Consider the following 27,891-nt stretch of genomic DNA (forward strand, 5'->3'; position numbering starts at 1 on the left):
TAGCCTAGATTAAAAACACAGCAAAAGCGTTCAAGACAGCTGGAGACCAGTTACAGAGAGCCCTCTGACAGTGCAGTCAATTGCTGCTGGAAAGAACAGCCATCACTATTAACACTCCCTTCTTCAATAAGTGCAGGATCACAGCTTGGCAATTCAACCATAACAGAAACAAAGTAATTTTAAATAGAGGAAAGCGTTCAACAAACAGCATTTATCCACAAATTGCTTGAAAGTTAAGGGTTTAAACAATATGTTCCAGCTCAGCCATGCTTCTTTCTAATTGACTTTATTTCCAAGGGTATAAATAAACTCGGCTGGAACAGTCAAGCATCTAAATACATTCAGTTATGTCTCAAAATATACATTCAGGTTACTAAATCTCAGCTGCACATGCAGTTTGTGCATGGACTAAATCAGGATCAAATTTCTTATACATCACTACTCCCACAGTAGATGGCCATGGCACTTTTCAGCACACACTGGTTTTCTTAAATTATTCAAACAGCTACTAGTGAGTTATCCACTATAAATGTCTGCAGAGACACAACATAAAGTTTCTGCAATGGAATAAATCTTCCTTTATTAAGATTTTCTCACATCTTTCATCTAACATCCTACAAATCCCTTATTTTGAATGAACAAGTATTTCAGATGAATCAAAATAAAGCCCTGAAAAAATGAGTCGGTAATTCTATTTCATACCAATCTTAAAGTAAAGCAAAACACCAGCATTTCTCCAGCTATATAAATACTATGAAAAATTTGTGGAAATTAATTTTCTATCCTTCTTTTGAAAAATACACAATAAGATTGCAAAGTACAGCAGCAAAATAAATATGCCAAGATTGCTGTCAATTCTGCAGACTTAAGAATTGCTTAAATTAAGGTTGGTAATATAACCCTTAACACTCATCAGCTAATTCTCTTACAGATATTTGGGAGTGGAGAAAGAAGTTAAAAAACTGATTCATCAACTGATTCACTGCTCCCTGACAATTTTTTCACCTTTCCTACCTGACTAATTCTAGCCTTTTCCACATAAATAACCATTATCTCCCTCTTTTTCTTTTTAATTTGCCATACAGAACTTTTGTCCTAATTCATTCAATATAGCTTTTGAAAACAAGAGACCTTTCTAAGTAAACTTCTAGTTTAGACGGTAGTCTTTGCTACATTAATTAAAATTAATTAGTCATTCCACTAAAATCTGAAGCCACAGGCAAAAACAACTGTCAAAGCAGAAAAGCCTTTCAACAAGAGGAGCCAGCCCCTAGTAGCAAGATGAAGCCAAACGGTTGCTTTTGTCAACCCATTAACCCATGTTAACCATTAGATGCCAAAGACAGGATTTGCAACTATAGAGAAGCAAAAGGTACTGTTCTCTCAATTTGGGATCACAATGTCAGTGTCCTGCAACAAATCCTAATTTTCAAAGTAGAGAAAGTCATTAGTGAGGAGGTTAAGTTTGACTAAATGTTTTGCAGACATCAAGTGTCAGCACTGCAGCTTCTGATGCAGGAGAAGCAGCCCTGCAGCCCCTCACTGCCAAAGGCTTGCCACAGTACCCCAATACAATCATGGGCTAAAGACATCACCCTCTAAACTCAACTTCCTTCTTTCCTAAAATCAAGAACTACAGCACCTTGATTCACAGGAATACAAATTCAGTTTTACTAACTGAAAAGCTATCAAATCTGCTGGACAGATAATGATACCTTTTAGAGAGCATCATCCTTTTGCATACTGCATGTTCTTCCTTGTCATAAAAGGTAGTTTAAGAATTTTTCCAGAAGTTCTTTCTTAGTTACTTGTCCTAATCTTAGTGATGCTACAGTGGCAACATTAGTCTGTTGGCTTGGGAAAAAGATTAATTGCTCCACTATCCTTCCATCTCAGGTAGAGGAATTCCACCCCATTCCCAGACAGCATGTACCACCCAAACATGTCCATCAGCTAGCTGAAAGTTAATCCTTATTTTGTTCAGGTTACTTGATTATGGAGCCTCAAGTACTAGTACTGCCAACATAAAGGAGATTAGACCACACGGCTGAAGGAAGGTGGCTGCCTACCATTCCTGGCAGCAGCCCAGTCTCAAGAGTTAAGACAACCATGAACCCTCGCTGCTGACCATCAAACCATCAGTACCCTCAAATGCTTCAGTTATTTACTAGATTTCACAAGCTATCTCATATTATCCAAAAAGACCAGCCATGCTTTTCCCAGACAGTCTCTCTTCCCTCCCACAACATCTCCACCGAATCAACACCTTCTAAACTCTCCCTGATTACATAGCATCACCCTGTCACAGTCTAAGTCTCACTGATATACATTAAGAGCTGCATCAGCACTCTGCTCCCTTCTGGTATTTCCAACAAAACAACCTCTATGATCTTCCACTTGACGTGGATGAAAACCACTGCACAAAACAATGGTATTGCATCCCATTTCAGCCCTCAGAGACAACACCACCTTTTTTCTTTACTGCACAGTCTAAGTATCTGCCAATAGCTGCACACTCTTTTAAGAGAGCAGAACTTAGTAATTAGGTTACTTTCCAAAACAGGAATCTGAGTAAAAGTTCAGAATCATTTTCAGAAGGAAGAAGCAGTTTATTCTCCATGGGAAAAAATACACACACACATACCCCCTCAAGTAATCCCTACTAATATGTCATTTTTTAATTGCATATGGCTACTTCTTTTATGTGCATACCCCCTCATGAGTGGGCTTTCATACCTTATTTTCCAGAAAAAGCACCAACAAGAAAATCATGTCTTAATATCTATGAGAAAACCTGCACTCTATCACAGTGCTGTACGATATTTTGGTTGATTGGGGATGGAGGGATGTCAGGTTTTAGGGGTTTTTTTTGTTTGCTTTAATGAGAAAGCTCTGCCTTACTTTTTATACTGGATTTCAGTTTCAAAGAATGCCAGCCAGCACTATGACCATTAGCTTTTGTTTACACTTTTAATGATCAGGTTCATTTTCCAGCTACCTAAAAGTAATGTCACCAACTCTCCCTCAGTGACAATCTAATTACACTGAATTGTGTTTTCTAGGCAATACTGTGGGTTATAAATAATTATTTCCCCAGAAAACTAAGCACTTACTTCTTCTTAAGGAGTAGAAGAAGCATTAAATCTCCTTCTTCTGAATCTCCTGACACATCCTAAGACACAGCGCAGTTAACTGAAATTGCAATAATTTTTCTTTTAAAAAAATCCCCTTCAGTTTGGAGGAAATTAAACAATTCTGTTCTTTCCTTCCAATTAACTAAAATACACTGGCCAAAATGTTAGTATAAACTCAGTAGGAATTTGAGAGAACATAGACAATTTGCCTGAGAGTATGATTTTCCCAGCCTGGGGAGTAAAAAGTAGGGGCTTATGTCAATTGTTTCTTCGTACCATAAAGCTATCATAGGCTTCCAGTACCATCTCTGCAGTATGTCATTGTCCCTGAAGAAGACCTTTATCACTTTTTGGTAGAATTTAGACATGTCTGCTCTGAAAATAAAGATTAAATAACTTTAAACTACAGATGTTTCTACATGTGTGGGGTCACACACCTCTCTTTTACAAACTCATTAATGAATGCTGTCATATGAACAAGTAATAAAGACATAAAATCAAACAAACTTTTCAAGTGTCAATCCTGACCGGTTTTCAGCCCATCATCCTAGGCTCTGAATACAATGGAAGTGTTTTAATTAGTCAGTACACACAGAAATACTAAAAAACTCTAAGACAAGAAAAACCTAATGAATCAAACATTGGTGTTCCCATAAGCACTTAGTATTCACAGCCTTGCCACCAAATTGGAATTGCAATCATTTCAGGTAAAATGATTACTTTTATTAGAAAGCACAAATAACTAGGAGAACTATTAATATACAAAAATTAAATAAAATAAATAAAAAACATGTAACAAGATAACACAGCTACTTTCTATTCTGTTCCCAAATTTTCGGAACGGGAAATTATTACTTACACTGTCTTCACACAAGACTATCATATTCATTATAAATAAAAGGTAATGCTGAGAGTAAGCAGATGAAGATTCAAATGAAAAAAATCTGAATATTTAGGGAAACATATCAGTGCTGCCATATATTAAGTGCTGCATAGAAATACCAGATATAAAGCTATAAAACAGCTTTTTAATTTTTTTTTCACTTTTAAGTATTACTTCTTTGTTTACACTGCACAAGATATGAGTTCCTTTACCCATAACATTATCTTGCTGCCACAGAAGTGGAAACAAAAATGAAAATTCTGCCATTTAGAATAAAGGAGCACAATTCTAAGCAGAAAAGGAAAATGGCTATGCAAGACTAATGGAAGTGAATAAAAGCCTCCAACATGTAGACTTTATGGCTGATCTGAAAGCACAGATTCAAATGAAGGAAAGACATGTAGCCCTGAGCATTCTTCTTCTATAAACATTCTTGCATGCTCAATTTTAAATTTGGAAATTTTAAAATTAAAAACCTGCAGAATAGAAGTTTCTCTATTAGGGATTAAAAAGCCATAGATATCAATTTATTTGCTAGATTCCTTGCTTTTGTAATCAGGGTTTTGAAGAAACCCAGGGTCAGCAAGCCCTTTAGCTGAAGTTTCCCGCATATTCAATTTAAGCTGATGTGAACTCAGTCAAGGATATATAATAAAGTTATCCAATACCTATAACATTTCTTTGCCTAACAGGAGAAATGTTATGTTGGAGACTCACTTCTTATAAAAAAAAGCGAAGTAATTATCTAGAAAGCATTGGTTACAAATGCTCAATATGTATTTTGTTAATTACATTTAATCATCCGCACCTTCCTCATTTGCAAAGGATCTATAAAGCCACTATACTCTACATCCCTTGTTCTTTCAGATTGTCTTCTCTTTTTGTTTTCTATAATCATGAAAAGCAGTAAGAAGGGAGAAAATGGGCGATGGACAGTGGACAACACATTAGATCAGGCTGTAACCCCTTAGATACAGAGGACTATATTGAAAAATCTAATATTAAAGTGGATGACTCAACAGTTACAGGAACTCCCATAAAAATTACATTCTACATAAGCTAAAGGTAGCTAGAAAGATGTGCTTTTATGCAGTCAGTCTTCCTTTTTGTACCACGGCAATCTCTTGACTTTAATGGCCCATGTAGTATAACTGAGGGCCAGTAAGAGGTGCATAACATGGTGAGCAACATTTAATTAGCTCTTAAAAACATACAGCTTTGCTTTCACATATAATAAGGCAGACTGATATCCAACAGTCAATTTTTGAGCATTATTAGACAGACGACCAAGAGGGCTTTTCAGAAACTAGGCAACTGCAATAGTATCAGGAGTGTGGTTATAATATACAATGTAATTGTACAGAAATTTTTAATTTAGCTGAATAAACCCCAGACCCACACTGATCACTGTAACATACCTTGGTGCTGCATCATACTATTCTGTTACCACAAAGTGAACCCATATATAACATTTACTGCTTCTTACAGACACATCAGCTTATTCAGAGCCAGCTTTAATACCTATTTGACTTGAAGACCCTTATTTAATCTGAGCTCGAGTTACAAAGATGCAGTGTGCTGGAACAACATTACAGTGATGGCAGATGTTACCTTATTTATAGTAACAACTGGAAGTGAAGGTTTTTGATCCTTCACTTCAGTTACTCCCATAATGATTGACACATGTCCATGTACTCGCTGCTCAGAGTCTACTGTGGTTTTCATATGGATAAAGAGGTCATTAAGCACACAGGTAACCATAAGATGGAAAAATACTCAGGCAGTCTTCACCTTCCAAATATTAGGTTCACCTTCAACTCCATTGTGGGACAAAACAAGCCAAGAAACCAGAGCAAAGCAAAAAAAACCCACCTCTAAGTCAAACCTTTTCAAGGAAAATTCCTGAGTAGCTTTCAACAAGATCAGACAACAATTGTGAAAGAAATGAATGTATAACAACAGAAAAAGAAAATCCTGAAAAAAACCTGAATATGACTAACAAGCTCCAAGAAGTCCTAAAACAGCTGGTAAGTGGCCATGAAATTGCTTACCTCTGTCTGTGCGTTTGATAAATGTATTATGACCCTCCCAGGGCTGTCCCAGCATTTTCCAATGAACATTATCCTTTTTATTTAAGATAATCTCTACTTTTCCTACTTTTTCAGCAATATTTACTAAAAGAGAAAAGATTTCATATTGTTACTTTTAGTTACAGTTCGTACAAAAAAATATTTCATACGTCAACTATCATGAAATTTCAGAACAATTTCTCAACTGTCAAGAGACACGTAATTAATCTATTATTGGAATATCAATTAAATTAGAATAGCAAATTAAAGGTACTTCCAGCTATCTCTCTATAATGTTTTAGAGTGCACTTAAAACAAGCACTAACTGGATATGCATAATTAATACACCTTATTTGCTAAACAGATTGTGGAACCAGTACAGCTTCACAGCCCATCTGGTCAAGAAAAATGCTTATGAACCCAGAGTCCTCATGTATTGGAAATCAGTAGTTACCACTACTTACTACTTTCTTTTCAAGGCTATTTGAATTAATAATTAAATCCCAGAAAATCCCAGTCTAAGCAAAGAAGAGTTTAGAAACACACAGCAGAACTAACTTCTACCTATTTTAACACTTAGTCATACTCAGAGGCATCAGAGTACTATAATTTACTACTTTCACAGGCCCAAATGCCACAATTAAAAAAATGTTATGGCTTGGTTTGATTGACTGTGTCAGGACCTGGTGGTAAGTAAAACTGTAAAGTATCTGATGAGTCAGAAAAAGAAATTTCACATTCTGATATCAGAACCACAGAATATCATGAGTTGGAAGGGCTCCATAAGGATCATGGAAGTTCAGCTCCTGACTGGACTATCCTAGAAGAGATACAGAACTGTTCCAAGAGACAGAACGCACCAGCCACATCTTCTGAAACTGCATGATCCAAGTCTGAAATAAATACAAACAAACTCTGTGTTATGCAATAACAAAATTCTATTTCAGCCATCACATATATAGAAAGTGTAAGTCTAGGAATACTGAGTGAACTAATGACCCTAAGAGTCTATGCATGTTTATCAGGCTTTGAAATTTGACTCATGACTTCTACAGGCCTCATACATAAATGCATTGTTTTTCCCGTTACTTTTAATTTTAATGAGGGCTCACGTAAAGCTACCAATCTGCATTTATGTAAACTACTGCACTTGCCCTTGTCAATGAGGGCATTTTGATAACCGTAAAAAACACACTTGAAACATTTTACACAACTTTAAAATCAATTTCTTACTGCACTTTAGTCCACATGTGAAAATTTTAGTACATACTAAACAAATGAAGATGTGAGTTGATAAACAATCTAATTCCGCTACATCAAGGCACTTTAACCATCTCTAATGAAAGAGGAATAAAATATTAATTGGTACATGTAAAATGCTTATGGTCTGATGAGAGGGTTTTAATAAAGTACAATGAAAATTCAGTACTTTCAATTGCAAAATTACAGTACCTACCAACTGCTATAAGATATGAGTGATCATCCATGATGATTTCTCCCCTTAATCGTTTGTCTTGACAGTCAACTATCACCGACTCTGCATTCATATCCTTTCATAGCCCAGGGAAAAAAAACAAACCACAACAATTTTTATAAAGTTCTCCCAGAATTCAAGCTAGATCACAACTGGATCTTGTAATTCTCCCTTCATGAAATATACTTACCTTCTGCTTAGTATATATGACAATTGTGATCAAACTATCTGTTTGGAACCAGTCATAACTGTAAAACAAAAAATAAAATAAATTAAAAAAATACACACTTTCTTTGTGCATATCAGAACATATTTAACCCCAAGTTTTCAAGCAGAGCTTCTTTAATGAATTTACAAGTCATACATATTACTACTTTTGAAGACTAAGTCCAAAGTCAGTAATTTTGAAAGAACTACTAAAATAACTATCTAATTCTGCATCTACATAATCAGTACACTGGAGTTAAAATTGTATGGCATTAGTTTTATTTAAAAAGCACATGCATTCTCTTTGTAGTATATGAACCTTTCTCAGGAGATTTTTAAAATCTTGAGTCCAGACAAAAGCATTAAATAGGCAGGGTGGCTTCCAAGAGTTAAAGGTATGATGCACATACCACAAAACCACAGTTCCCTTCATCTCCACAAATCAAGTTTTTGCATTCATTCCTACGTTCCCAAGTTCAAACATTGTAATAAATCCAGGGTGAGGTACAAAAAAAAAAAAAAGAAAGCCTTCAAATGCTAGTTATTTGTATGGCCTCATACTTGCCAGGAAATAGCTCCCATCTACTGTTTAGACTCCTGGACCAGAAAAACAGGCAGAGAGGGACAATGATCCCTCCAGCAAACACTCCTGAGAGCCAACACATTCTAGGCTGCACACCTTCCAGTCACATGCCAGAATATGCCAGACACACATGGGAAGACAGACAACAAGGTTTGGAGAGCACTTCAGAAAATAAACCTCATTCCAATGTTTACAAGCCACAATATTTTAAGACTGCATGTAACTAGCCCAGAGATCACACTCTCACAGGGGATTTTGATGCCAAGTGAAAAACTGCACCCTGAGGACTAAAGGCATCATGGAGTAAAATGACACCTCAGTGACAACAGCAGGAATATCACAGTGAGCTTTTAGGGCCTGCTTCACTTTGCATATTGTAGAAATTTGAAAGTGGCTAACACATCTTAATATATTCCAGCTTGAAATGAAGCACTTTTTCAAGGCATGGTAATTCATATGTTTATGGACAAATCAGGTAAAGTCAAAGAAGTAGTCAGTTCAGTTGAAATAATTTTCCATGAGTTTTCTTAAGAAGCAAAGCTAAGGAGCCTGCAAATACAAGCCATACATTTGTATACAATGCAAGACAGCACAAGTGTTAGGAATCAAGAGAACAAGCCAAGAACCATCATCTGCCCATACAACCTTGGCCAAGTTGTTCAAACCTGAACCTCAACTTTCCTACTTACACATGGATAGTAATGACATATACTTGTTTAACTGAAACTTCAGTAGCTAACCATGGAAGAAGTTGCCTGCATTTACTAAGAATTAATTGCACAGAATTCTCAAATAGAATGTTCAACAATGACAGACTCACCTTGGACTTAAATCTTTAGTAGAAGAAGCCAGTACTTTCTTCTCAAGAAGCACACCTGCAAAGAGCAGAGAGTCATTAAAATATTATCTGGGATGCTTGCTTAACATAAATAATACTCAGGTATGTTTGGGGTTTGTGGTTTGTTTGTTTTTTTTTAACTGAATGTTCTGAGTGTCCTCGAACAGTATTTAGTGGCTTTAGTTCCACAGGTAGCTAGACTACGTACTTTTTATATTTGGTTTTTATTCAGCACTTTCTCTTCAAGAGCAGGGTCCTGGAACATAGAGGACCTATGTTCTGAACTTGGGTTGCATACAGCACAGTGCCTGTGCTGTACTCAGTTTCACCTGTTATTAGCTTGTGCTTTTTACACTTTGTGATAGTGAAGCACAAAAAGACAAAAGGCTATCTGAATTAATTTCCATTAACAGAACTATTTGTTTACACAATTCAGATGAATAAATTCAATTTGAGATGTCTGATCTAACCTAGTTCACAAGTAAAATTTCATGTCAGTCGGTTAAGCAAAGATATCAGCCTTAATCTTTCTACACAGCTCTTTGCTAGGAATATCCACAGAATTCAGATGCTCACATTAAGTATTTAACTACATTAAACAGTCTGAAACAGCCTTTGCTGGGAAGCAACAGTTGGTCAGTCTTTCAAAATGTCAACTGTACTAATCTCTGGCATAAGAGAAACTGAACATATTTGGCAAAAACTTGAGCACAGAGACAGATAAAAGCAACTGCAATCCTGCATCAGTTTTAACACAAAGAAGCTAAATAAAATGATGATGGAGAAAGCTGCAGACTGAACAGCTGGTAAGTGCTGGTTTCAAGCCCATTCAAAGGCAAACCTTGCAAACCTGAAATGTCTATGCATAAAATAATTAGCACATGAATTCTCAGCTACCCAGATTATTATCTTCTAAATGCCAGTAAGTTTTGTAGTATGACTACAAGCTTAAACACCGTAATTAAGTGGCTCCACCACGTGGGAAGTAGATAAAAACAAAGAGAGCCACTCTGGTATAATCCAATCTGTCAAAACTATTTGATCATCCAGATGGGGGAATTAACCCAAAGCAATTAAAACTCAGTCGAATTACTTATTCTTTGATCCTTAATTACTCCTAAGTACACACCATCTGCAGCTGCCAAGGAAGCTAAATGGCAGAGCAGTCAGATCATTGCAAAAGAAAACCAATCACCTAATGATAAAAGCCTTCTCAAAAGCTAAGCCTTTCTTGAGGACACACATCATATGATTTGCTTGGCCTCCACGGATAACAGGAATTCATGGTCATACATACTCCTATTTGCTTTTGCAGGTCAACAGAAATATATTAATAGCCACAATAAAACAGAACATTCTGACAAAACAAGTTATTTATGAATTATTTTGAAATACTGTAAGATGCTACGTGAAAAAAACTATTCACACTGCAATAAAATGATAATGATTCAGGTGATCAGTGAATCAATTAAGCAAAGTGCTCTATTAGTCATGGTGATCATAATTAAAGAAAAGCTGGGGGTGAAGCCAAAGGCTGATGGCAGGGATGAAATGAGGAGTTTAAGGTGACCAGATGAACAGCAGAATACAACTCTGCATGTCACAGGACTGCTTTGCACATTCCCATGGGACAGCAATGCTAATGATAAAGGTTCTCACATTATTCTCATAGCTACATTGCAAAGAGCTGGGTTTGATAGGTGGATTGCAACATGGATAGAAAATCAGAACTGCCAGTCACAAACGGTTTGATCCGCATACTAAGTCCAGCTGGAAACTAGTTACTGTTGGCATTCTCTAGGGAACAGGGAATGCTGATACTGTTTCACACAGTTATTAGCAACCTACAGGGCAAATACTCTCCCAAGAAGCCAGGGGAGTCGTTTTCTCAGGAAATACACGAAGAGTAACAAATTATGCAAACAGGCAAAACATGAAAGGTTAATGTTATTATACAAAGGGGTGCAGAGAGACTGAAGAAATGGGCTGACAAAAACTTCACGATGCTCAGAAGAAAATGCAAAATTTTGCACTTTGAAAGAAAATAAAAACCATCCAGCAAAACAAGTGGCAGACTTGACTGGATAGAAAAGACCTCGGCAGAAAATCTTCCAGGCACTTCACGGACAAGCTAACCTTGCTTGTCCATACCATACCTCCCTCGTCTATACTATACTGCAGTCTTACAAAACTTTCAAACACAGAATTCACAATATTTGGTCAGGATTTTGCCTTCTGAAATTCCCACAGATCACTACAGCCTCATCACTGTACTTGAATGCAAAGAGACAGAAGTCTGAGTAAACACTGCTCATTCAATGATATTCACATAAGTTTGAGATTCACTCCCCACTTCGCTCCATGTGAAAACTTACCATTAAGCTGTTTCTTGTCTTCAGACACAGTAGAAGAAATCTCTATAGGCATTAAGAAAAAACACCAAGCACAACAGTTAAGAAGTTACAGTACTTGCACACATCATGCTAAATTAGCCAAAGTAAGGCTCTCCAAATAAGCCTTCCAAAAGGCTTAATGGATTGACCAGGATGCTTCAGACATCAAGAAGCAACAAATAAATGCAGCACTGATTATCATTCTAAAAGATTATATCTAATTTAAAAAATGGTACATTAAAAGTGCCAAGAGTTGCACACAATAAAGGATAGGAAATGCAAGACCTATGACCCTTCAAAAAAAAAAAAAAGAAAAGACAGATTATCTTGTGCAATTATAAACTTCACAGCTAAGAAGCTCACTGACTCTGTTAAGAATTCCAGTGACACTTGTCTCACAACATCACATAGTGAAATGCAAATCTGACCAACCCAATCCATGGAAATCTAAATCCAGTTCTTGGCAGGAACACAGGAAAAAGAAAATCTTTCGATAAGCTCCTTGTACCAAATGATTTTATTCTCAGGTCATTATCTGAGCTTTTCATTAATTCTACAGTATGCTACAGCTATTCCAAACCAACAAACTCTAGCAGAAAAAAAAAGAAAATAAAGACTAAGCAGGTGAATTACACAGTATCAATTCATTTATAAGATGCTCAACTCAATGGGAAAGGCACTGCACCTCTCAGCCACATCCTTCTGTTCACAGTAAATATGTGGGGAAATTAGAGCTCTGGATATACCTGGGCCCCTTTCTGCTCTCCTCCACATTGCGCATCTCAGAATGTCCCAATATGAAAGGCTCAATTTACATTCTCTCTTATGGGAGCCAAGTCTGGGAAGTGGGAGAAACAAATCTGTTCTTCCTGCTCCCTTTTATGAAAACCAAAACCGGAATGTTTCTTCCCTGTTCTTCCATATCCTTTCAAATGCTCTACATCACACCAGCCAGTGTTAGAGGGAAAATGCTAGAGAGAAGTTAAGGAAGGCTCCTAGAGGAAAGCACCAACCATACAGTATTGCAAAATTACTTGAGAGGTCTTTAACAACAATCTTCATCAGAGGCTTTCATGCTGTGCCATTGTAAGGTAAAAAGAAAATGCTCCAGATATTTTTGGTTGAGGTGAAAAGAAAATACTCCACAAATTTTCGGTTAAGGCAACATTTGTTTATACATTCTCCCATATATCACTTAATGGTTTCTGCCAGTAGGGGCAAGTTGTTCACAAAAACTTCTTTCTAACGAAAAAAGAAAGGTATTTAGAAGTCTGCTCTCATTTCACTATATTTTAACACACTGCACAGAAATCAGCACTGCAATTTTAAGGACCACTGAGACACACTGAAAGCAGAGCCCTACCTCTCTTCCTTGGATGACATCAGAACTCTCAGTCTAATCTTGTTGAATTAACAGTAATACAACATGCATTCTGACTCCCAAGTAACCACTGAAGTAACATAGGGACTTAACACTAACATGTGTCTCTGGAAACACCAGCAGTATTAAAATATTTCAGAAAACACACTGCACTAATGCTTACAGCTCAGCACCCTGAAGGCAAGACAAGCAATTTAATGCTGTACAGGTTTGCTGAGGGATATTCTGAAGTCATCTCTTACATACCTGGGTACTGCACTGGCCTTCCCAGCAAGTACAAACACTACATGGTTCAGTGCAAAGATCTATGGTAACACTACAGAAGGGACACTTCAGAATTTCCTGTGAGTCACTACCAAAGCATGAAGCAGCATTCCCAAAACACAAGTTGACAAAACATTAGCTATCACTAGTATTTTCAAAAGACTCTCCTTTCTTAAAAAAAAAAAAATACAGAGTATGCAAGGACAAACTTCAGCTTCCTTGAGCAGTTCAGTAAGGAAACCACTGTACCATTTCCCAAAAAAACACCAAAACACAGGAAAAAAAGCCCTAACCTCAACAACCACCTATCTTCCAGCAATGCTCCAACAAACCTACATCAGCCTTTCTGCTCTGTATCAAGACTGTACCAAACAGCAAGTACCAATGCTTGTCCTACTACAGAACACTCACTCTCCATCACAAAAAGAAAGCAATGTAATCCATAATCTGAAGTCTTATCTTCCCTCTATACTAATGGGCTCATTTAATCCTATATTCAAAAACATGCACCTTGGTAATCTATTCTTGTATTCTAAAAAGCAAACTTTGCAGAATATGGTCTTCTGGAAGGATAAAAGACTAGGATTATTGCTAGCTAATAGTGAAGTTAGTCAATCACATTTTTGATAATTCAAAAGAGAAGGCTACATAACCAGAAATTGAAGTAAAACTTGAGAATCTCACAGTGAAGGATTTTAGCAAGTCCAGTGGCGGAGCATTCCAGAGAAAGGCCAGAGAGCTGGTGAAGGGCTTGGAGGGTAAATCCTATGAGGAGTGGCTGAGGGAGCTGGGGTTGTTTAGCCTGGAGAAGAGGAAGCTGAGGAAAAACCTCATCGCTCTCTACAACTCTCTGAAATGAGGCTTAGCCAGGTGGGGGTCAAACTCTTGGTTGCACCAGGGGAGGTTCTGGTTGGAGATCAGGAAGAACTTCCCTGAAAGTGCTGTCAAGTGTTGCATCAGGCTGCTCAGGGAGGTGGTGGAGTCACCATCCCTGGAAGTGCTCAAGGAAAGACTGGACATGGCACTTAGTCCGTGGTCTAGTTGACAAGGTGGTGGTTGTTCAAAGGTTGGACTCGATCTTGGAGGTCTTCTCCAACCTAAATGACTCTGTAATTCTGTAATCAGTTTGATTCTTATATTAATGAAAGTACTTTTTTCAAGCCTTAAATTGCTAAAAGTCACACAGGCAACAGAACTGGTTTTGTATAGTTGACAACCTTTATCCTGCAAATTTTAGTACAGCAAAAGGGATAGTCCTATTACAGAACCACAGCAAAAAAAGGGAACAGCAGAAAATGGACCGCCAGAGGTGGCAGGGGCAAAGATGTGTTTATGTTTTACTGACTGGCTGTCACAAGAATTCTTTCCAGTTGCAGGAAAGTTAGATTAATGAAATCAGCAAAATTCAGGTTTACTTTTAAATTTCTAACTCAGCTGACAAAGTAGCAGTAATGTCTCTGTAATGCATCAACTCAATGAGGCAGTTATGCTGCCGAGATTTCCCCATTCTTTGCAGCATTTACCTTAAAAGTTCCACACTGGAATTAGCTACCTAGCATCATGAAGATGTAAAATACTGTTCCCCTTCATGAACAGACCAAACTCAACCCAAGTTAAGGAAATGGTATCTAAGTACTAATGAAGCATGCAGTGCACTGCTTCAGGAGTTGAAGAGCTACAAGACCACAGAAATTGTGAACTAAAAGATGCCACAGAATTTGAGAAAAATAGTTGCAATCATTAATCCTTTCATGTTTTTACTGCAGTATAGTTAAGGGTCAATATTGAGTAACAGTGTCTGCTTCCCAGGTATAGGAAATTTTTGGCTATTGCCTACAAACCAAAAGACAGACTGAAGATTAAAGTTTCTGGAAACAATCACCTGCATTCTAACACCATACTACATTTCTTGCTCTCCTCAAGCAGAGGAGAGTGTGTTGTATCAGGCCAGAGGAGTCTGTTGTATCAGCAAAATTTTCTCAAGGTAAATCCAAACTAAAGAATCCAATAAATTGTTCTGGAAAGAGTAACTGCCCGAAAAATGTATTCAACTATCTCAATATGTACACAACTTGCCAGATGTACGTAAGGTGCTGGAATAACCAGACTGAAAATACTGACTTTTATTTCAAGACAAGAGCTGCCTATGACAGTTTGGTCTCTGGGATCAGAAGAAAAAAGAGGGATCTTGATGGAGGGCAGGGCAGGAAAAGGTTCCTTATATGCACACAGACATATAGCATACACACACAGCTGTTTTCTAATGACTAAAAACAAAAAAAGAAACATAGCAGTACATTACTTCTAAAAGTCTTCGTGTACACAACAATTTCATCTTCAGGTATCTACTGTAAAAAAATTAATATATGCAAAAGTCTCCAACTGTGCAAGGAGAGAGTCTCCTGATAAATATGAGGTGATTTAGGATTTCTCATAATTTCCACGTAATTTTGGAATAAAGCATAAGAGACAATATTTTATTCTTAAAAAAACTCACCTTTTGGAGCAGCAATAGGCTTGACAGCCATTCTCCCAACAAGACATTCCTTCAGCATTGATTCATAATTGACCCAACGATGAACCTACATTAACAAGATATTTTTTCATAAAATTTGCAATTCCTACTATGTTATTCTATGCACTGAAATAGAAAAGTTCATTGACTAATATAATTCATTTAGTGGATTATTTTTTAAACACATTAAAAGTCACTATTACATCATTCAGTACTTGTTTTTACTTCTATTACAGATACCATGACACTAAATGAAAAAATAGGATTATGAAGAAAGTAAAAATAGTTTAATTTACTCATTTATGCTTTGCGATATCTGAAAATAACCTTAAACTACAGAATATAAGAGCATTTCACAAGAGCATTTTTATGATGCATGCTACACAACTAACAGAATAAAGACTTTGTCATTACCACAACATTTATTACTCTTTCTTAGACAAGTGAAGGGAAAAGGGATGAAGGAAACAAACATAAAGAATAATAGTTAAGACAAACAAACACCTCCTACCAAGCTGGTGTATTTCTGTTTGCTTCTGTCTTACTATCACTGAATCATTTGGAAATTCCTATTTTAGAAAGTCAAATAAAGTGAAGAAAAAGCAGTAGCTTTACAGACCAGAACTGGAGAACTTGTAGAGGAAATGGATGGCAGAAAAGCGAATTCTGATAGGGCATCCAGGATAACATCACAAGAAGAGAAAAGGAAACAAAGTGTTGCATGACAAATTTGAATGGTATCAAGATTTAAAAATAAAAACTCTAAACTGGACAAACTAAGGAGACGAGATAAAGAATCCCATCGACAAGTTGTAGTTTCCTCATATACAGATAACAGAAAGAAATGAAGGATTATGAATGACAGTTGATTTTCCCAGAAATTTGGGGAACACAAGCAAGCTACTGAACTCTTAAAAAAAAACTAGTATCTGACAGACACAGAATGCTAAAGCAGAGGGGAAAACAAATGCCTATAGTAACAGGATAGTCATAAGCCAGAAACAGTAAGAGTGAAAAGAATATTTTCAGGATCTCAATCTGCTTCCATTCCCATGACAAAAAAAAACTTAAAAAAAAAAATGCAGCAAGCATGTGTCTGAATTTAATAACCACTACAGGAATGTCCCCAAATATTACTGATGTCAAGACTCCTGTTTTCAAGTACTTCATATAATGACCCAGCCACATAATTCCAAGCCACAACTAGATACTGGATACTTGATACTACAAATTTTTTGAAACCAAAGAATTATGTCCAAATCCAACACTTCATTCTTGAAAGGACTAACCAAGGATAAACTCAACAAAGGCAAAACATTATCCATCTTTATTTACATTGTTAAAAACATTCTGCAAATAAAGGCCTAACATTCTCTGGTACATGACATGTAAAGAGGTAACAGATTTCCTTTCAGAAACAGAGGATATTTCTTTTCTGCTCTTTCCCAGTTTCTCAGATAAACCTAGTGAGTAATGGAGACTCAAAGAATGGGTGTTTCTAAAAAATACCAACTTAGTGAATCACCTTTTACAGCATCAAGATTGCAAGATTCCTTGCAGAAAGCACACTCATGCTGCAGAACCTTTATTCTCTGAGTCTTTTCAAAACATTTAAAGAAACAGTAAACAAATAAGAAACCAAGTGTCATCTTGTGACTTGTTCACCAGTTAACAGCAGCTCCAGCACTTTTTCAGATAATGCAGTTGTCAAGTGAATAGACAAAGAATTCTACAAGCATTTGCCTTTCCTTAGGACTGAAAAGGTTCAAATCACCATTTCCACTGAAATGTCCTAAAAATAATCGCAAAACATGCATTTTTCAAAGTATGGTGAGCAAGTGTCATTTGCTGCCAGTTGTTCTCACCTGATCAAAGAGATCTGTACCATCAGTTCCTGCTGCTTTCATTAGTTCATCCTCACCACCAGGATGATATTCCATGTACGGTGTGACATTATATACATATCCTGAAGAAAACAGAATATATAGGCTGTGAGCAGCATTTCTACAACCCCTCCTGTCTCCAAAAACAATGGAAAGGTTAGCACAAATTAAAGAGTGTACTAGCAAACAGTAGACACAATTGGAACAAATAGTATGACTTCACAAAAACAGAAACATAAGTTACTCAATTGTATAGAGCACAAGAGGTATCTCATTACATGGAGATGCCAATCCTAAAATGCCATACCGTTTGCCCTGGGTTAAGACTTCAACCTAGAAACTGAACATGATGTATTCTAGCTAGAGGGTAAAGGAATCATAGGCAGGCTTAAAAAGAGACAAAACTGAACCAGCTAGTGCACAGAATTGTTTTCCATTTCCTTCCAATTAAGTTACACCTGAAGTGTTGTCATAGCTGTTTCCCTACCACTCATCACCTAAGGAATTAAATGCCTACAGGAAAAAACTGTCTCACAGAAGGAAAAACTGTCTCCATCAGCAACAAAACTTCTATTCTTCAGATTCAGCAATGTAAGAAACTTCTCATAGCCTGCACGCATTAAAAGATTTCAACTTTGGTAGCACATCTGCCCCAGTAAAAGGGTTCAACATTGTTTCCACACTTCCAGGGAGATACAACAATGTTTCTTCACAGATCTGATATCATGACAGCTAATTATTGTTGCTAGGCAACTCGGTTATTGGAGCTTGAAGAATGCAGCTATGAACAGATTTAACTATAGACATATTGATGATAATATGATTATTGCACACCTCCCTAGCAGAATATTTGAAGATATTTAACATTATCAAAACAGGAAGCTACCAAAAGTGGAACTGTGCCAGCGCTTACAGAAGAAGCTTTTAAGACATTAGGAAGTGTACATTAATTACTTCAGAAAGAGAAAAAGGCATTCAGCACTGAGCCTGGGAGGAGACATATTCGGGACAATCCTAGTAGGCAAGAATAACAATCCCAATCAACAACAAATATCCACTTAACAACAAAGGAAGAAGGATCTTTGCATACATTACTGACCTGCTCTTCTGATGGCTGTATTCACTGTGCCATCTTGTGTGCAGCAGTGATTACTGCACATAATAAAATATAAGTATCTGCACAGTCATGGCCTCCTGAAAATTACTCCAATTTACCAGCAAACTTACTGGAGCAAAAGAAATCTCTTTTATATACCCTTCAGGCTTTTTTTAACTCCCCCGAACCCCTCTTTATATACAAATTTGTGGCCTATATGACATCTTCTTTGATGAAGAAAATATTGAGGTTTTGAACAAAGTTAGCTCCTGTTCTTTTACTTCACATTCTTCTCGTAAGTTTCTGCTCTTTCTTACAGAGACACAGTCTAACTACCAATGCAGAGATGTCACTTAGCTTTTCCATAATTATGTTGTTTTACTTCCTGTCCACCTATGAAGTCTACAGATAATCTATTCTCAGTTGTGATGTTTTTTTCACTAGTCATCTCAGAACAAAGAAAAGGCAGATATGGAAAAATTTAAGGAAAGATACATATGCAGCTTGGTGGAGTTCTTGTAAAAACCAACGACAGAGATGCAGTGAAGGCAGGATGAGATTAAAAAGAAAACAGAAGCATTTTTAGGCAGTAATTCCATTTGCAGTAGATTTTCTTATTCCAGAGAGAAAAATGAACAGACGCACACAGTAAACAAGCTTTCTTTAGCTGCTCTCCTGCTATAGTTTTAGGAACATATGCAGCTACAGCACAGAGAATTAACAACCCTATTATTTTGCCCAAAGGCTGGTACTGAATGACATTTTACCTTTACTTTCACTCTCATCCCCTTCAACACCCAACAATAATACCACCCTCACACAGAAATCCTTAACTTTCTTTAGCTGAAGTTCAGACTTGACATTTCATCAAATATAAATGCTGTTTCTTACCAGATCAATGTTATCGCTAACAGAACCATTTTTTCTACCGAAGTGTCAAATTAGCTACTCTGATCTTCTTAATCTATCTTCATAGAAATTGGTGTTATTTTCTAACAAATTTAAGGTGATATTAGTATATTTTAGCCTCTAAATTATTAAATTGCAGAGCAAACATTTTAGTCCTTTCTGTATGATAATTAGGAACTTCATTTGCAAATATGAAAATACCTTCTAGCCACGGCTATTGCTCCAGACCACCTTCATACATTGCTAAAGGTGTAACATATGATTCAATTTCTCAGCTAAAATGTCATTAAAATAATAACAGAAATAGAATGGCATAGTTACCACAGGTATTTGTTATTGTAGACAGACAATACAATTGCTCTATGTGGCAACTGCCATTTGCATTACTAAGTTTATGAAATAGTACATGGGCTTTCATAATTATTTCCCAAAGGCCATTCTACCGGTTTAAGTAGTATTTTTAATATTTTTATGTCTCTGAATGCTCTAAAGCAATCACTAAAATTAGTCAACTGCTCAAAATAAAACTGTCCAAGACTGAGGAGTGTAAGTACATGTAGGCATTTTCAAAACCCTTTTTTCTTGCTAAGCCCTTTTATTTGATACATTACCTAAAATCTTGTGTTTAATTATTTTCATAGGTAGCTGTAAAATAGGTATAAAATATGCCCACTTGGAAGAATTGTTAAGAAAGACTTAAAAGCAAAGAAAATCTTTGTAACACAAAATCTCTTATTTGAAGTTACACCACATTATATCAAGATTACACCTGTCCTAAGCACAGGAGATGCATAGTTTCTTTTGGAGTGTGGCTTTTGTTGTTGTTGTTTGGGTTTTGTTGCTTCTTCTTTAAGTACAGAAAAGAGAAGACAGGTAAAAAATGCAGAAGTAACATCAGAGCAACCAACCTCTTATACATATCCAGCAGTCCTCCTTTTTGTTGTGTTTAGCAAGCTCATCTTCAGTCACTTCAATCAGCCTCCCTTTCAAACCAGTCAAGTCTTTCCCACTTTTAGTCAGTCGAATCCAATCCATAAGACTCCTCCCTGGTTTTAAAGGTACCTGAAAAATAATAAATGTACAAACAACTTCAAACTCTGAAGGAAGAAAAAGCCACTCAATACACTTTTCTAAGTTCCATAGGAGGGCTCAGAAAAAAAATTAAGAAATAACCCGGCTCACATTATTCACCGCTATTTGGGAGCCCTATTCAGCATAAAGGGTGCTTAAGGAGGTGTTCTGGGTAGTAATCCAGACCCAGAAATTACTGAATATCAACAAACATTCAGACGACTCTTCCCAAAGCTAACTGAAGATACCAAGTCTGCCTGTGGTGGTAAATGATTTGAGATATGGTCTAGAAATCTACGAGAATAAAGGAGATTTGAAATCGTGGTCAGGTAAGAGAAGATTCGAAAGTTCACCTTCACAGTATTCATAAAGACTTTCCACAACCCCTAGAGCTGGGACAGAGGTCTAGTAGCTTCCCAGGGAAGTATTGCAATGGCCTGTCCTGAAAAGCAGAGCAAGATCTTCAGGGTATCTAACACCTTCCTTTTCAACAGCACCACAGCCTGGGAACCCTTTTGATCTACACTTTAACAGCAGGAAACTGGGTTAAAGAACTGCGGTCTTACAAAGCCACAAGAAAAACAGAAGCAAAAAAATTAAAGCGTACATAGCCCCACATCTCTTAATGCTACTTTAGTCCAAGTCTGCTGTCCAGGCGATGTCTGCAGACAACAAGTGTTCTCAAAACCCCTCCAAAGATGAAGATCCAACATGTGAAGCATAAGCTGCACGCAGTAATTCCAAGGTGAAAGTCTCCATCACTGCGCAGGAGGAACAGCGAGTGCAGGCAGTGCCGGAAGCGTTATCACCGCCGCCCTCCCGAACGAGAAGTACCAAGTGCTCTCCAGCGACGCAGCCGAGCCGCCCCTCGCCCGAGACCCTGCCGTGCTCCCTCGGCGGCCGCTGGAGTACAGACCGCCGGAGGGGACCGGCGGGCGGCAGCCCAGCCCCGGCGGCAGCCCGGAACCGACCGGGAACAGACCGGGAGCCGACCGGCAACCAGCGCAGCTCGGCCGGGCGGGGCGGGGCTAGGCCAGGCAGTCGCCGCCGGCGCGGGGGGGAAAACGCGGGCGCCCTTCACCACCCCTCAAGCGACGATCGGCGGCAGAGCCGCCCGTACCTTGCTGCGGGCGCCCGCTGCCGCTCGCTGCTGGGAGCCGGGCGCGGGGAAGGCCGGCGGCGGCACGTTCAGCATCGTGCCGGGCCAGGCCGCGGCCGGGCCCCGGCGGGCTGGCGGGCGGAGCGCTGAGGCACAGCGCGCAGGCTCCGCTGCGGCGGGCGGGGCCGCGGCCCGGCCGGGAGCGGGGCTGGCAGCGGGACCGGGAGCAGTGCCGGCCCCCTCGGGTCGCTGGGCGCTCGGGGCGGACCGCCCGGGCCCGGACATCCCTGGGAGCAGAGAGCGCCGCGCAGCCCGTACGCTGCCTTGTCTCCCCTCGGGCTGGCGGTTTGCCTCGCCCTGCACTAAGGTTGGTTTTCCGTCCAGGTCTCCCAGCGCCCGGTGCTGGAGCTGGGAGGTTGTGACTAACACAGCTGCTTCACCCCAGGCTCTGAAGGTGAAGTGTGAGCAGGCTCTGTGAGGGCCGCTCCCGTCCTGCAGCAGGGCCCCTGGGAGCAGAGGGCACGGGGCAAGCACTCCCTGCAGGGTGTTGGCACACTGAGCCAGCCCGGCCTGCAGCAGCACAACACAGCACTCAGGCAAGGGCAGATCCAGGTAAGAACACAGGCTTACCTGACAGAGGCACTGGCCTTAACTTTAAAGCTTGGCATTTGTTTTGTTGCTTTTCTTTTAGGGGCTTTAGCCTTTGTGATGTTTGCCTCAAACTTTGCCTCAATTATTAAAACCAAGCTCGTTATCTTAACAACTCAATTAGACCTTTTCCTCATTTCTTGATGTCCACTTAACAAACAAATGCAGTATGAAACTATCACTTGTGTGTATAACAGCACAGCATACGTACATGAGAGCACAAGTGACTTAAGGCAAACACCTCTACAAGACAGGAACTAGATTTGAATTTGGATTCTCCATTTAGAAAATAGCTGTATTGTTTCTCTTCATGTTTGAAACTGTTGTAACAGCAGGCACAACACAATTCAAATACTTAATCCAATGATTCCTGGATACACTTCCATATGGAGCCTACTAAATCATAATGACAAGCTTTCTTTGTGTCCTCAGACTTTGAGAAAGTCACATAACCATACAGCCCTTCAAAGCAAGGCATCTGTTCTCTATTTCAAAAATTCATGTTCAAGTTATGATCTGCAAACTATGGAACCTCAGATATAAAAATACTAATCAATACCTTCCCCACTTAAGGGCAGGAACAGAACAAAGGGAAAAGGCTCAGATAAAATTACAAGACATCTCAGTTTTATTAAGAATAACTTACATAGAAATAAATTATCTTTAAAAATACTATAATACATATTTATATTATGTTTAAATTAAGTCTTAGAAGTGGCATTGGCCTTCCCTGCAATCAGCAACGTGATTCTGTTCTTGAATCTTGTTCCAGTTCATCTTCATCATCTTCACTATCCGAGTCTTCATAAAAGGAAATTGTAGCCTGAACTGGGAAGTTTTTCAGAAGTGCTTCAGCTTCCTGATACAAGTAATCATAACACCTTGATTTGGGCCAAAATAGTCTGAAACAAGTATACAATAGATTTGCTTATTGTTATTACATATTTTACTCAGAAGTTGACATGCAAAGAAACAAAGTGAAATTCTACTAAGACAAGCATCCTAAAGAGCTTTTCCTTACAGGTTAAATTGCTTTCTACATTCAATTAGGAAAAAAAAATTCTCTGGATTCTTACTTTAATCTGAAGCGATAAAGATGCATTTAAAGTGCTAGTTTTGCAGCAAAACTACTCTAAAGCACAAGACCCACTGCATCTGAAACTTCCCACTCCAGTACCTCATTAACAGTACTACCTGGGGATCTGATCCAAGTAGTACTGCCCCTACTGGAACTATTCCTAGGGAATATAATGGGTGTAAAACAGGATCAAAACCACAATTTGAATCAAATTAGTATTTTCTTACTGAAGGTCCCCAGCCTAGGTAGCTGTTAATAATTGTTTCACACCATTGTAAAATTCAAAGCAATTATAAAGGTCAAGGGGTGATCAGACCTTAATATTTCATCTGTCTTTCCAAAAATAATCAATAGACTGCTTAAGGAAGATGTCCCACAGATCTAGATTTTAAAGCAGTCTGTGTTATATCCAAAAAAGTCTGATAAGATCACAGTTAGGAAGGGCTATCGGCTAATTATAATTTATTGCAATTAATATAATCTAAGTTGCTGTTCCTTTTCAACTACCATCCTCTTTTGCTTACAGTTTGGAAACTGCTAGAAGGAACAGACCATGGAAGTCCCAAGAGCCAGGGGACTAGCATACTACAACATAATGAAATGCTGACTACAGATTGTTTAAAATAGACATGTATTAAGAAACAGAACTAGATGGCTTTCTAGCAATTACAAGAAATACTTTCTAGGCTACTGTTTAACAGTAGACTGCTTCCTTTGCAGCACAAAGTCACTGACATCAGCTTTGTAACAGGTCTCCGTTCCCAGTGTTCCCTGCAACAGCATTTACTCAAACCTAAGCATTGGAGCAGTCACAGTGAAGTGTGCATATATAGTTGCTTAGTTAGTGCATCAGTATTTGAAGGATCAGAGCCTAGATTTGAAAGAAAGCCGCATCTCATCAGAAAAAACTACCTGTGCAATTATTTTAAGCACCTTGTAACACCTACCAGCATTTCTTAATACAGACTCTCCTACAGATTCAACTGTTCTTACTCTCTGTATTTCCTTTTCAGAACTGACAGTGCAGATACTATCACGACCTTCGTCGTTAAAGCAGTAGTTACATGAGTATTTTCCTCGGCAATGGTGACTTAGCCAGTCCATACCCTCTTCTCCTGCCACTCTCTCCCGTGCCTCCACCTGCTTCCTTGCTCTGGGAGGGCGCTGGATGTTTGCACAGCAACACAGCCTAGGAACTACACGCCCTTGCCTTTTTTAATCCTGGGCACAGGAATGAGTAGCAAGGTGCATCAGCCAACTCCACCACCACCAAAAAACACTCACATAACTGTGTAATAGGTCTTAAGTCCCACACCACAGAGGCCCATCAACACCTCAACGATCTTAAATCCACGAGTCCTGGCAATCATTTGCCCAAGGATCTGTCAGTTCAAAAGCACATAGATGGCCAATTCACTCCTAAGGCACTTTAATATCTACATAAATATATGGGTGGAAACAAAAGGGGCGGGAGAGCGAGCGTTGCGGCACTGCCCGGGCGAGCAAGGGACTCCCCTCCTGGCCGCGCAGAGCCACGGGCCCCTGGTCCCGGAGCTCCCCCGCGGGAACCAGCGGCGACCCTGGACAGTCACTTACCTGACGGGGTGCGTGTACTGCGCCAGCTTTCGGGAGGCTTCCGCCAGCCCGCCGGAGCTGTGGGGCTGCGGAGGAGAGAGCAGAGGTCAGCCCGCCGGCACGGCACCGGGCCCTCCCCGAGCATCCCCGCCCCGCCGGGACTCCCCAGCCGTGCGTGCGGCGATGCCAACGGCAGATGCTCCGCCGCGCCGAGCCCCACTCACCGCTGCGGGGCCGGGGCCGCTCCGCCGGGCCGCCTCGCCCGGCGCGGGCACCCACGGTCTCCAGAAGGGCGCAGGGCTGCGCGGCAAGGGCAGGGCCGTCAGGGCAGGGCCGGGGCGCCCCCCGCACCGGGAGGAGGAGAGGGGCGAGTAGCCCGGCGGGGGCAGCGCCGCTGAGAGCGGGCGGGGGCAGCCGCCCTCCATCCTCTGCCGGACCGCGGCCGCTCGCCTGGCACTGCCGCCCGCGGGCCCGGAGGCTTTTATAGCCGGCGGCGGGCGCTGCGCGGCGCGGAGCCCCCACCTCCCCCGGCTCATCTGCCAGCGCCATCCACAAAAAGGCTCCGCGCGAAGGCGCCGCCGTGTAAACACGGGGCGCGGGCGCGTGCATGCCCCAAATGGCCCGGGGAGGGGAAGCGGGCGTGGGGGGGATTTGGCGAGTCGGTGTTAATCGCACTTGAGCAGACACATGGCAGCTGCCGGGGGGCGGGCGAGGGCAGCCCCTGTGGGAACGGAGTGGGGGGCGGCGGCACCGGGGACGCGCTCGGCCGCTCTGCGCTCCGGCGGCGGGATCCGGCCGCCGTGACAGCGGCCTTTTGTTGTTGCAGCCGTGTTTGTTTATGCCCCGAAGCGGCGAGTCACGGCGTGTGGGCACCGCGACCCGCCCGGCCATGGCAGCGCCCGCTGCTCCTCGCAGCAGCAGGCACAGACAAAGGGACACATCCCGGGCTGGCGGAGAACATGGCGCTCTTTGGATCGCTCCTTACTCAGAAACGCGGCACCCCAGTGCGCGCCCTGGCGTGCTCCCCCTGAGGCAACGTTGGTGCTTCTTTTTATATCTTTTTTTCTTATATACACACACACCCCCTTTTTTATAGGGTACTTTTACCGAGGACATGTGCCCTCCTTAATTCTTTTATCGTGTGGTCCCAATACTTCATTCCGCTGCCAGCATCAGATGCTGTCACTATATATGCAAGGTTTTCCGCTGAGCTCCTGCCATTTCCATGTTCCCCTGTACCAAGGGAATTTACTTTTGTTTCTATTTTTATTTATTATTTTTGTTTCCCCTTTTCTATCTGAGGCTGCATGTGAGAGGGGCAAAAACAAGTTATATAAGAGCTGGCGAACAGTAATAGTACCAGCCTTGAGGACTGGGAGGGTTGGTGGGATGGAGCTGCCCTAGAAGCTGAAGGAGGGCTTAAACCCCAGGTAATTTATTGTCCCATTGAAGACCCACATTACTGGGGCACCACAAAGATTGAAGCACTCTTTGGAATAGTATTTTGCATTTTTGAGTTTGTATGAGGCATAAGGAGTGTGCCTACCTTAGCAGTGCCCCAGAGTAGCTTCAAGTAGCTGCTACTGTAAAAACAGTAGCTACAGACTTGTGTTTTCTCCACATCTTCAGCACAATACATTTCACAAAATAGCACCAGCACAGAAATGTTACATATTTGAAGCTCTATGGGAAATGTAATCAGGTTAATTTTTCACATCTGAAAGTCAAAACCAGATACAGACTGATTTCTGAAGAAAAGCAACAACTTACTTTGAACAAGAAATAGTTGGAAGAGTGCTTGCATTCAAGCTTGTGCGTGCTGTGGTACGTCCCAACTTCACCAGTGGACATACTCTGTCATTTTGGAGGTGTGTGCCATTTGGCCACTTGGAAAAATTGGTAATTATGACTTAAGAGTTAATAAAGGACAATGTATTTTTCAGTGAAAAATCCAGTTTAGTAGGACATGTGATATTTGTAGCTGGTTTTGTTTTTCCCCACCTCATTTTCACTGTGGCCTAGAATCAGATTAGTTAAAATCAGAGTGAGCAAAGGGCTCAAAATTAAATACATATTCATCTTAGGGCTAAGAAATGGAGAATAGAGCAAAGTATAGTAACTTGTGCAATAAACTGAACATGATCATAAGCAAAATTGTTTCTATTTTTCCTCTTTTTTGAGATAGCTATTGTGAAGCTTGTCAGATGAGGTAAATGTTTGAAAGCTGTTTGATGGTAGAAACTTCTTTGGCCTAAATTAAGTGAGAGCAATAATTTTTATATTTCACATTTCTCTTTTGAGAAATGCAACACAGGCTGTATAAGGAAAAAAAAGAGGAAAGGTTCATTGTCTAAAGAAGAAAAGCAGAAACATCCTCTGTCACATTAATAATTACAAGGTGCTAGGAGAACAAAATGTCAGCTTTATCTGTTTGATAAAGCATAAAAATTAGTTTTAATGTCTGCAGTGAAAGCAACAAAAGATGGGATGTCTTTGACCAATGACTCTTAATTGTCTCAGGATTCTTTTTAGTACCTGCCTGAAATGAGAAAATATCCCAGGGAGAAAGTGTGATTTACCCATTAGAGAGCAAATTGAAAGAGAGGTGTTGAAAGGATAAGGAGAAAATAATGACTAACAGCTGTTGTTCCCCTGCATATTTTCACACTGTATGAGTCTTCTTGGCTTTATTGTTCAGTAATGCAGTGCTGTTTATTGAGAGAAATACAGAATTTTGTCTTTGCAATTAATAACTTATCATAGACATCATAAAAAAAAAATAAAACCCACC

At 39.8% G+C, this 27,891-nt stretch overlaps 2 protein-coding genes across 5 annotated transcripts in view; both read right to left on the reverse strand.

Annotated features, from left to right (window-relative positions):
* Window positions 1-21,966, reverse strand: part of CYB5R4 (cytochrome b5 reductase 4) — a 32,591-nt gene extending 10,625 nt beyond the window's left edge. The window contains exons 1-10 of one of the 4 annotated variants that reach the window (XM_085056423.1): window positions 21,821-21,965; window positions 20,538-20,691; window positions 17,607-17,707; window positions 15,724-15,808; window positions 11,564-11,605; window positions 9,171-9,225; window positions 7,751-7,808; window positions 7,543-7,636; window positions 6,947-6,979; window positions 6,069-6,191 (exon numbers count right to left, since the gene is read on the reverse strand). In XM_085056423.1, coding sequence (XP_084912549.1) covers window positions 6,069-6,191; window positions 6,947-6,979; window positions 7,543-7,636; window positions 7,751-7,808; window positions 9,171-9,225; window positions 11,564-11,605; window positions 15,724-15,808; window positions 17,607-17,707; window positions 20,538-20,691; window positions 21,821-21,895 — 820 coding nt within the window. In that variant the 5' untranslated portion in view covers window positions 21,896-21,965. Of the gene's footprint in view, window positions 1-6,068; window positions 6,192-6,946; window positions 6,980-7,542; window positions 7,637-7,750; window positions 7,809-9,170; window positions 9,226-11,563; window positions 11,606-15,723; window positions 15,809-17,606; window positions 17,708-20,537; window positions 20,692-21,307; window positions 21,794-21,820 lie in introns of those variants that run through there. The other 3 variants (XM_085056427.1, XM_085056425.1, XM_085056424.1) reach the window with 3 other exon arrangements.
* A 1,086-nt stretch (window positions 21,967-23,052) lies between these two features.
* On the reverse strand, window positions 23,053-25,892 carry RIPPLY2 (ripply transcriptional repressor 2). Its single transcript, XM_085056433.1, has 3 exons — window positions 25,325-25,892; window positions 25,122-25,186; window positions 23,053-23,349 (listed from the first exon to the last, which is right to left on the reverse strand). Exons 1-3 carry the CDS (start codon window positions 25,634-25,636, stop codon window positions 23,184-23,186), a joined length of 543 nt encoding a protein of 180 aa, XP_084912559.1. The 5' UTR covers window positions 25,637-25,892; the 3' UTR covers window positions 23,053-23,183.
* Between the last annotated feature and the right edge of the window lie 1,999 nt (window positions 25,893-27,891).

Source organism: Lichenostomus cassidix, chromosome 3 (genome assembly GCF_008360975.1).
Source record: "Lichenostomus cassidix isolate B80296 chromosome 3, HeHo_3.0, whole genome shotgun sequence".
Lineage (NCBI taxonomy): Eukaryota > Metazoa > Chordata > Aves > Passeriformes > Meliphagidae > Lichenostomus > Lichenostomus cassidix.

Bases quoted from the DNA above. Each gene is read 5' to 3' on its own strand.
- RIPPLY2 (XM_085056433.1), bottom strand. From the start codon at position 25,636: ATGAGCCGGGGGAGGTGGGGGCTCCGCGCCGCGCAGCGCCCGCCGCCG. The intron at 25,187-25,324 runs GTGAGTGGGGCT...TCTCCTCCGCAG, and splicing joins GCGGCCCCGGCCCCGCAGCG to CCCCACAGCTCCGGCGGGCT. The intron at 23,350-25,121 runs GTAAGTGACTGT...TACTTGTTTCAG, and splicing joins CAGTACACGCACCCCGTCAG to ACTATTTTGGCCCAAATCAA.